We start from the raw sequence: 9,275 nt of genomic DNA on the forward strand, positions 1-9,275 counted from the left end.
CTCCAAAAACCCTCCCATAAACAGCCTTCCCAGGACACAGCTTCAAAACAGCCTCCCAGGAACAGCTCCAAAACATCCTCTTCAAAACAGCTCCCCTAGGGAAAAAAAAAAACCAAACAAAACCGAATCTCCCTACCCAAAACAGCCCTGCCAGGAACAGCCCCAAAACACCTTCCCTAAAACAGTCTCCCCAAACACCCTTCAAGGCTGACACAGCCCCAAATGAGGCTCCCAGGCCACGGGTACTGTCAGTTTTTATTAATTGCTGCTCCCTCCGGGGCTCAGGAGGTGAGGGGGGCTCATAAGGCACCGCAAACACCGCGGGGACAGTCCCTGGTTTCCGGGGCTTGATCCCACGCCAGCACTGGAGGAGTCGGGATCACCTGGGAGAGTCATCAGCTCCTCCTCCATGGGCATCATTCCGGACTATCCAGTGCCAATGAACACAAGGTGCCCGTCGGTGGGTTCCAGGCACAGTCCGAGTGCCACTTCATTCATCAGCAGGACACTTCATTCCCTGCCCCACTGAAGACAGGAATCCAGGAGCTGGGACTAGAAACACTTGTTCTTCCTCTTGGGAAATCCAAGGGTGACAGCCACAATTGTTTTATTGCCGTATTCTTAATAGAAAGTTAATTACTGTTATTTTTTGGTTAGAAAAGACGTTATCCACTGCAGATCCAGACAGGAATCGAAGTCACCAGAGGGCTGGGAGCCACCCCAGCTGCCTCAGTGATGAAGACATAGGTAACACCCATCACACGTTATTTAATCTGTGCCAGTCCTGTGCCAGCTTTAGGCTTTGTAGCTCAGCTCAGCGTTCATCTTCGTGTACATCTCATAAATTGCATCCAGGATTGGAGTGACCCTCGTGAGAAACTGGTGGATTTTTTCTATGCTTTCCTCTTCCTTGACTTCTTTACCCTTCTCCAAGGCCTTCAGCAAATCGGATTTGTAGGGAAGCGCGTAGACCGAGCCCTATAAAACAGGGAGAGGGTGTTTGACTCCCACAAACCCAGCTGAGACCATGGGTTGGGCTGTTCCTATGTGCCAACGCCGTGGAATCTCCAGACACTTGTCAGTGCACGGGAACAGCCTCAGGCATGGTGGTTGGATGCTTGGAGAGGGAGGGAATGCTCACCGTGAAGAGCTTCTGCAGCATCCAGCCGTGGTATTTCTTCAGCGCGATCTCGTAAGCCTTCAAGGCGTTCACTCGGATGAGGTTGGGATGGTCCTCATCCCTCTCACCATCAGAGATGCTCTGCAGCAACACCAGAATGAATTTCAGACCCCTGGGAGAAGAGCAGAGATGTTGGGCTCAGGGAAGTGGGTGCTGCTTCCCAGCTTCCAGCCTGGTGTTTCCAAGCATCCCAAAACCCCACAGTCCCGGCAGTGCATCCCTCTCACAGAGCTGGTGCCTGTCCCTGTGTGCACATCCAGGGAAGAGAGAAAGAAGGGCTGGATGGAGCTCACAGGGCAGGATGGAAGCCCCGGGTGAGGCCAGGGCTGAGGGTTGAGCTGGGCAGGGTCAGGTGCAGCCCCGTGGATCCTCCAGGCACTGCAGGTTCCTGACCTGTCCCATTTGTGGGCTCACGCTCTGAGGTTGAATTCCCCTGCGCATTCCCAGGGGGCAGATTTGAGGAGGGGGTTCCCAACAGCTGTGTTCCCCCAAACACAGCACCCCAGCTGCCCAGCCCCAGCCCACAGGGACCAGCCCAGCACACGCAGCCTCCATTTGGAGCTCTCCAGCTCCCCACATGCCGGGACACAGCCGGAGCAGCTCCCGACGCCGTGAGTCACCTTTTCAACCACATCAGCGCCAGCGTCGCGCCTGTCTTGGGCCAGGCCGAGCCGTGCAGCTCCTTCTCCACCTCCAGGATGTTCTGCAGCGTTTTGAACTTGGCAGGGTTGGAGTCATAAACCGCCCGGATTTTCTGAGGGCAGAAAAGGGGATTGGCACCCGGGAGCAGGGACTTTGGGCAGGAGCTCTGGGAATAAACCTGTGACCGGGTGAGCCACTGCTGAGCCCAAAGTGCCCATGGGAAGAAAAGCCTTTTGAAACACCTCCAGTCCCACAGATCTCTCCCCAGGGATTCTCCTCTCTGATCCCTCCTGAGTCCCTTCCTACCTTGATATTTCCAGTCAGGTCTGCTTTCACCGGCGAGTAGACGATGGGAGTCCCCAGGCAATCTGTGGAGACACGGAGGGACACAGTTAGACATTGGTGACACAGGGGACACCACACACTTCCCATAACCAACAGGTTTCACTTTAAGCACAGCCTAGAGACTAGAAAGGGATCTCTGAGCTTCGTACATAGCTGTTGGCCCTTGGGACAGCCCTGCCACCTACTGCGGCCCCACCAGTGACCCCAATCCCCCTGGCTGCTGGACACAGCCCTGGCAGAACGTCCTGGAACAGCCTGACCGGCACCGGCCACTGCCCGTCCGCAGGCAGGCAGCCCCACGTCCTGCCCTTCCGGGGCTGCCACACAATAGCTGACATTGTGGAGGGCAGCGGGCACATTGTGCCACGAGGGCGGCCACGCCGAACACCCACCCATGTCCCGACACGGGGTGGGATCCATGGGTGGGATGGATGCTCCGGGTGATGCCTCTGGATGGGGTGCTCCAGGGGACGGCAGGACGCTTCCCAACGGGGCTGCTCGGCAGGTTTGACAGGATCGTGATGCAACCCCGGCCCTGGCAGAGCAGCCAAGCCCGGCGTGAGCCCTGGATCAGGTAGGGGGGTCACCACCCAGAAGTGGGAAGGGGGCACCCCGGAGCGGCTGAGCCCGCAGCAGGCCTGGTCCCAGCCCGCATCTCCCAGCCCCGGCCACCCCGGTCTCACCGAAGAACGGCGGCAGGTGCGCCACGGCCTCCAGGAAGGGCAAAGTCTCGATCTGCTTATCAGCCGGCAGCGGCTTGAACTCGTGTTCCAGCAGCAGCGCCATGACCGGCGTACGTCTCCCCTTTTCCCCCTCACCGCTCCCCGGCTGAGGGGCTCTGAGGCAGCGGGGGCCGACCCGGCAGCGCGCCCACGCCACGCTCCGCCCCCCGCCGCTCCGACCAATGGCTGTGCACCTCCCGTACGGCCGGTGCGCGGCCATTGGTCAGAGCGGCGGGGGCGGGACTTTCTGCCCAAGTAGGAGGCCACGCCCCCATCGCCCCCTCAGACCCGGGGCCTGGCCGTGCCCGGGGCCGTGCACTGCCCCGGCCGCGTTCCGAGCGCCAGGCGGGCCGGCGTTAATTATTCACGGGAGATAAATATTTTATAGGGAACAGATGGAAAACAAACCTCAACGCGCGGGAGTGATGACACACCTCAGTGAGGGGTTGGGTGGGAAAATGACACCAAGCGGGAACACGGAGAGGTGAACAAGAGGTGGGAGCGGAGGGAGGCTCAGCCCGTCCGCTGCGTGGGGAGCGGACTTGGCGGTGACAGGGCCCCAAATGCGGTGTTTTTACCGGTTATTCTGGAAAAACAGGTCGTGGGGCGATAGCGATCGGTGGCTGGCAGGGCGGGTGCGGATACAAGGCGGGTGCGGGGAGCTGCGGGTCACCGGCGGGGGCTGCCGGCTGGTGCCGCCTCCCTCCCGCTGCCAGACTCCCGCGGTGCCCGGAGCCCGTCCTGAGAGATGCCCGGACCCCCTCCCGGGACGCTTGAAGCCCCTCCCGGGGTTCCAGGAGCCAGTTCCGCGGTGCCTGCGGTGCCCCGAGCCCATCCCAGGCTGCTCGGAGCCTGTCCTGGGATGTCCAGCGCTCACTTCGGGATGCCCGGAGGCCCACTCGGGATTGCCCGGAGCCCGTTCCGGCATGCCCGGAGTCCCTCCCGTGGTGCCCAGCCCGTTCCGGGATGCCCTGAGCCGTCTCGGGATGCCCGCAGCCCCTCCGGCGGTGCCCGGGCTGTCCCGGGTCACGCAGCGGCCGGTCCGGTTGGGTTCGCTGCGGGCGGCGCCGCGCTGGTGCCCTGCCAAGGCGGGCAGAAACAGAAACCTTTAACCCCTGAAATATTTACAGCGCCGCAAACCCCGCGGTGCTGCGCGCTCCGAGCCGGCACAGCGGCACCGCGCCCGGCCCGGGCTCTATCCGCACCGTCCCGCGAGCGCTCGGGGCGCGGCGGTACCGCCGGGCCGGCTCGGAGCGAACCGAGCCCCGCCGCCGCTCCATCTCCCGTCCCTCCCGGCTCGCCTCCCTCTCTCCCCGCCTCCCTCCGTCGGTCCCCGCCTCCCTCCGCGCTCGCGGAGCCCGTCTCGCCGTGTCCCTCGGCGGGAGCCGTCGCGGGCGGGCGCGTTGCGATGTCGCTGTGGCTGCGCTGGGGCCGCGGCCCGGAGCGCAGGGCGGCCGAGCGGCGGGAGCTGGAGGAGCGCAGCCGGCAGCAGTGGGAGAGCACCAGCCGCGCCTTCGCCCGCGCCGCCGCCTGCTGCTCCCTGCAGGCGCGGTGGAGCGAGCCCCGCGTCCCCCCGCCCAGGTACGGCCGCGGTCCGGCGGGTCCCGGGGCGGTGCGGGGATCCCCCTGAGTGCCGGTGTGTGCGGCAGCGCGGCGGCGGCGCGGCGGGACGCGGAGGAGGCGGCGGCGCGGCTGGAGCGGCGGCGGGAGCGGCTGGAGCGGCTGCTGGGCGAGGAGCGGGAGGCGCTGGCGGCGGAGCTGCGGGAGCGGCGGCGGGGCGGGATGCGGAGCCAGGAGCTGCGGGACGGCCCCGCAGAGTGCGGGAGGAAGGTGAGGGAGCGGCCCGGCCGTGCTCGTCCCGCATCCCGGGGCTCGTCCGGTGAAGGGCCGCTCCCGTGCTTCAGCTGTACCAGCGGGACTTGCTGGAGTTGCCACCTCATGGTGCCCTGAACCCCTGTCAGCCTCGGCGGGGTTTGGGATGCCGAGCACTCCCCTATCCTGACCTGACCCAGCTTTGTGTTCCCAGTTTGCTGAGCCGCCGCTGCAGGAGCGCTGGAACAAAAACAACACGCAGCTCCGAGAGGTGATGTTGCTTTCTCTTGAGTCCCTGCTGCCTTGTATTTATTAAACAGGTTTTTAACTTGAAAGTCATATCTCTACTGTGGTCACTCATCTCGCATCACAGCAACTGCCCCAAGTTCTGATAAACGAAAGGCAAAGAAGTGAAAAGGTTGAAGTTTAAGTAGTTTTAAGGAGCCCTCTCAAAGCTGTATTTTTAAAAGTCAGAAATCTGTTCAGACTCTGAGCAAATTTTCAGAGCTCACAATGTAAATATCTCAGGCACGTAAAATATAAATAACATAAAAAATATAAATCTTAATATCTGAGCTGTACCTGCCATGCTGTGGTGCTTCCTCATTCTTTATTCCACCCATGTGCTGGTGCAGCATCGCAGTCCCGTATCACTGTCACTGTGGTGTTTCCCATGTGACAATGACCTCAGCTCAGGACCTGGTGGGCACCTCAGACACTCAGATGAGCCCACCTCTGCAGAGGCAGATCCTCTTGGGATTTCAGGGCCAGGTGGTTCTCCAGAGAGTCTGGAAGACCCTGGGGGACAGAACCCGTGGCACTGATGACCCTGCTACATCTGTTGTGTCTCCAGGCAGAGTCTGAGCTGCACAGGAAGCACTTGAGGGAGGCTTGGGGTGATCAGCTAACACAACAAAACAAGGTATGGGGGCGACCCTGGTGTTCTGGTCACTGAGAGGACTCTGAAATGCCTGTGTGGGTGGAGGGGTGACACTTGTGCCATGGGAGCTGATGCCAGGAAGGGCACTAACAGCTTGCAGGAGTCTGCTCCGTGCATTTTCTGAGCCAGAAGTTGTTTCTTTGTGGCAGGCTAAGCTGAAATGCTGTTTTCTTTTCTTTGGGAAAGGAAGAGGTGACCAAACTCGAAGAGAAGAAACGTTATGAAAACGAGTACAAAATGACACGAGGGGAAGCGCTGGAAAGAACGAGACAAGAGGAAGAGAAGCCTCAGCTGGAGAAGCAGCAAGCAGAGGCCTTGCTTCAGCAGATAGAAGAACTGAAACTGCAGGAGACAAAGGTAATCTTGACTTTCTCCTCATTGGAGAAAGGAATTTGTTGCTTCACTTGGAAATACTGCAGGGCTGACCTGACCTCTTCTCTCCATGTTTGCACTGCAGGGAGGGTTTTCCCTGCCTGCAGAGGAGCAGAACAGGGTACAAACTCTGGTCAAGCGTGCTCTCTGGGATGTTGTAGCTCTCTGATGTACTCTCTCTCAGTGTTTGTGTTTTCCTTTTTAGGCAACAAAGCTGAAAAAGGAACAAGAGAATTTATTAAAGCAGCAGTGGGAGCTGGAGAAGTTGGAAGAAGAAAGGAAACAAATGGAAGAGCACCGGAGGAAGAGGGAGCTCGGGTACGACATCAAGTGGAGCTTGTTTTGGATAGAATTACTGTGCTCACAGCAGTACTTGGGGCACAAGGAGACTCCAGGTAGCAGTGGTAGGATGTAAATATCTGGGTTTTGGTGGACTTGCCCACAGCAGCCAAGGAGCAAAGGCACTGGTGCTGTTACTGCTTTTTGTTTCTGGTAGCAGGTTCCTCATTGTTGCAGATGTACCTCCCCGAGTGCAGCTGTACAATGACGTGGTGCTTTAGAGTCAGTGTGATACTGTTTTTTTTTTTTTTTTTTCTTTTTTTTTTTTTTTTTTTGTTTAATTTTACTTTTTTTCCTCCTTCAGTCGCTTCTTGAAGCATCAGTGTGACGTCCAGTTAAGGAGACGAGCGCAGCAGGTACAGGAGGAGCTGGTAAGGGATTAATTCATACTTTATAGATGCTGTGTGGTGAAAACACTTGTTGTGTGTGGTTTGTGTCTGCCTCTGATTCCTACAGATGAGCACAAAGCTCACGGGGAAGCAGCAGATGGAGCATCTTGCTGAGCACACCCTTGACACTGTCACCAGCAATGCCTAGAGGAGCCCTGCACACGGGCTGGGAGGCTGTTGGATAGTTGTTAATCTCGTGGTTTTTTCCTCCAGGAGACAGACAGGCAAATCTTATCAGCCCTCCTGGAGAAAGAAGAGGAGGATCAGAGCCGGCAGATCGCACGGCGGGGACAGGCGGTGGCAGACGTGGCCTGGATGAAGAGGGTCATCGAGGAACAGCTCCAGCTGGAAAAGGAGAGGGAAGCAGAGCTCGAGACTATCTTCAGGTGAGTCTGCCCACTCTGAACCTCACCTGAAGAGTCCATGTGTGCTGAATGTTCTGGGTCAGGGAGTCACTGAGAGGCACAAGTGGGATGGACACACCAACTGGCAGGGAGCAAAGCTGAAGAGAAACCCAAGTGCTCCTCTCAAGCACAGGATAGCTAGGATAGCTTGTCTGTGCCTCTGGAGTATACAGGGGGGTTAACCTCAAAGATAATTCTTCCTCTCTCCTTTAGGGAAGAAGCAAAAAAAATGTGGGAGAAGAGGGAAGAAGAATGGGAAAGAGAGAAGGTGGCCAGAGATCGCCTGATGAGTGAGGTGATGACCTCTATTGGTGATGTGTCCCCCTTGGCCCAATGAAACCATCATTCCACTTGTAACCCACCACCCTTTGGAGACTTAGAGCCTTCCATGCTGGGGTGGATTTTTTTTTTGCTTGTCTGGTGTGTTTCCTGGGAACTGTTTAACCATCTTCTCCCTCCGTCTCCTCCCTTTGCACAGGTCCTTGCAGGCAGGCAGCGCCAGATCCAAGAGAAGATGGAGTTGAACAGAAGGGCCCAAGAAGAGTCCATTAAATATCGAGAGCAGCTGATCAAAGAACTCGAGGAGGCCAAGGAAGGGACTCGTCGGGAGAAGGAGCAGGAGGAGGAACAGCAGAGAGGCCGCAGGAGGGAGCTGCAGGCACAGGTGGGCTGAGCTCCCCAGTACACACCTGGCTGCTGAGGCTGCCCCATCTCACCCGACTTCCCCTGTGCAGGGAACAGAGCACAGCTTGAGAGAGGGACAGCAGGAGGGATCAGCCCAGCAGCACCTCGAGGAGCTGGAGCAGCAGGAGGCCAAGCAGGGCTGGCACAGCAGGGTAAGGTCACACCTGGCACAGGGGTCACCCCTGCATGTGAGCCCATCATGGAAGGTGACAGCATCCTTGTCTCTGACCTGCACTTTAGTCATCACAGTGCTAGGGCACAACACAGGGCTGTTCCTTCCCCTCACAGAGCTCTACAGTTCTCTCTTTTCTTTTTTTTTGCTGATATTGATATATTAGGCCCTAACTTTTAAAGAATTTTTGAGGCAGACATGTTGCTAATGCCTCAAATCTTGCTCTGTGCTGAAAGGGATTTATTGGCTGCATTAGTGCAGTTGGTACAGTGCAATTCCCCTGCTCAGTGTCTTTGTTGACTGTCCTGCTTTGCCTGGCTCTAAAATCAAATTTGAGTAACCCTACCTAAAGCCCCTGCCCAGCCCATCAGCTCCTGTGCATGCTCAAGAGTGTGTGTGGATTAATTCCAGAGCCCAAAAACCTGTGCTGATCTTTGTTTTGATTTCATTAGTTCTACAGTTACCCTAGAGCAGCTTGGACCTGAGGAATGAGCATGAGATGCAGCTCCGGACTACAGAAAGAAAACTCTGAGGACTCAAGGAACTCCTGAAATAATGGTGCCTCTGGAATAGCCTACAGAGAGATCAAGACTTGACTCAGTAGATTTCTGAAAACATTTAGTTGTGGCCAAGCTGAAGAGGAAAAAAGTTCTACTGTCTTCAGGAATGTGGAGGTGTGAGCACCTTCAGAAAAGTGAACTGCTTCATTTTGCATTCTGGAGTTGTGCTCATGTATTTTAGTACGTGAGAGGCTGAAGCAAACCAGCAAATAAATGGGCCCTGTGGACCTGAGCCACAAAAGAATCTGTGTCTGCCCAGGAAGAGGAGCTGTGAAACACCACGGGCTGTGTCACACTCCCACCTCGGAGAATCAGGCTGTGCCTTGGTTCCCACTGGACTTTGAGGAGTTAATTCATAATGCACATTGCAAATCAGTCAGATCATGTGTGCTGTGGCAGCAGTGCTTGTCCAATTCCTCTCCAGAAGGTGCTGGAGACTTAAACATTGTTTTTCACTTGTTTTATAAATAATGAATACTAATAAATAATATTCGTCAATAATGAATAATTGAAACCTGAACAAGGATTTGGTTTTGTTACATGAGCAAACTGTTGCAGCAAGAGGAGAGGAGATTGAGTTGATTATTGCAGTTCATTCCTGGCTGTTACAGCTTGACATCAGTCCTGTCACAGTGCACAAGGAGCTCTTACAGGGCTGTGACAAACACTGGCAGCACTTTACTCAGGAGTAAAAACCTTTTCAGAGATCTTTAG

At 56.6% G+C, this 9,275-nt stretch overlaps 2 protein-coding genes across 3 annotated transcripts; one reads left to right on the forward strand and one right to left on the reverse strand.

Annotated features, from left to right (window-relative positions):
* Positions 1–237: 237 nt before the first annotated feature.
* GLTP (glycolipid transfer protein) lies at positions 238–3,048 on the reverse strand. The gene is made up of 5 exons (XM_053993883.1): positions 2,851–3,048; positions 2,129–2,190; positions 1,801–1,934; positions 1,142–1,292; positions 238–978 (listed from the first exon to the last, which is right to left on the reverse strand). The coding sequence occupies exons 1-5, from the start codon at positions 2,951–2,953 to the stop codon at positions 796–798; spliced, it is 633 nt and encodes a 210-aa protein (XP_053849858.1). The 5' UTR covers positions 2,954–3,048; the 3' UTR covers positions 238–795.
* A 379-nt stretch (positions 3,049–3,427) lies between these two features.
* Positions 3,428–9,226, forward strand: TCHP (trichoplein keratin filament binding). Of its 2 annotated transcripts, XM_053994356.1 has the most exons (12): positions 3,428–4,470; positions 4,539–4,719; positions 4,916–4,972; positions 5,555–5,623; positions 5,828–5,998; positions 6,219–6,331; positions 6,657–6,723; positions 6,955–7,127; positions 7,359–7,440; positions 7,624–7,809; positions 7,880–7,981; positions 8,454–9,226. In XM_053994356.1, exons 1-12 carry the CDS (start codon positions 3,638–3,640, stop codon positions 8,484–8,486), a joined length of 2,067 nt encoding a protein of 688 aa, XP_053850331.1. In that variant the 5' UTR covers positions 3,428–3,637; the 3' UTR covers positions 8,487–9,226. The 2 variants fall into 2 exon arrangements, with proteins under 2 accessions (XP_053850331.1, XP_053850332.1); XM_053994357.1 differs by lacking the exon at positions 5,555–5,623.
* Positions 9,227–9,275: the final 49 nt, after the last annotated feature.

Source organism: Vidua macroura, chromosome 18 (assembly GCF_024509145.1).
Source record: "Vidua macroura isolate BioBank_ID:100142 chromosome 18, ASM2450914v1, whole genome shotgun sequence".
Classification (NCBI taxonomy): domain Eukaryota; kingdom Metazoa; phylum Chordata; class Aves; order Passeriformes; family Viduidae; genus Vidua; species Vidua macroura.

Coding starts and splice junctions, on each gene's coding strand:
- TCHP (XM_053994356.1), top strand. CDS start 3,638: ATGCCCGGACCCCCTCCCGGGACGCTTGAAGCCCCTCCCGGGGTTCCA. Junction 4,720..4,915: donor CCGCAGAGTGCGGGAGGAAG/GTGAGGGAGCGG, acceptor TTGTGTTCCCAG/TTTGCTGAGCCGCCGCTGCA. Junction 6,724..6,954: donor AGCAGGTACAGGAGGAGCTG/GTAAGGGATTAA, acceptor TTTTTCCTCCAG/GAGACAGACAGGCAAATCTT.
- GLTP (XM_053993883.1), bottom strand. CDS start 2,953: ATGGCGCTGCTGCTGGAACACGAGTTCAAGCCGCTGCCGGCTGATAAG. Junction 2,191..2,850: donor GCACCTGCCGCCGTTCTTCG/GTGAGACCGGGG, acceptor GTGTCTCCACAG/ATTGCCTGGGGACTCCCATC. Junction 1,293..1,800: donor GCGCTGATGTGGTTGAAAAG/GTGACTCACGGC, acceptor CTCTTCTCCCAG/GGGTCTGAAATTCATTCTGG.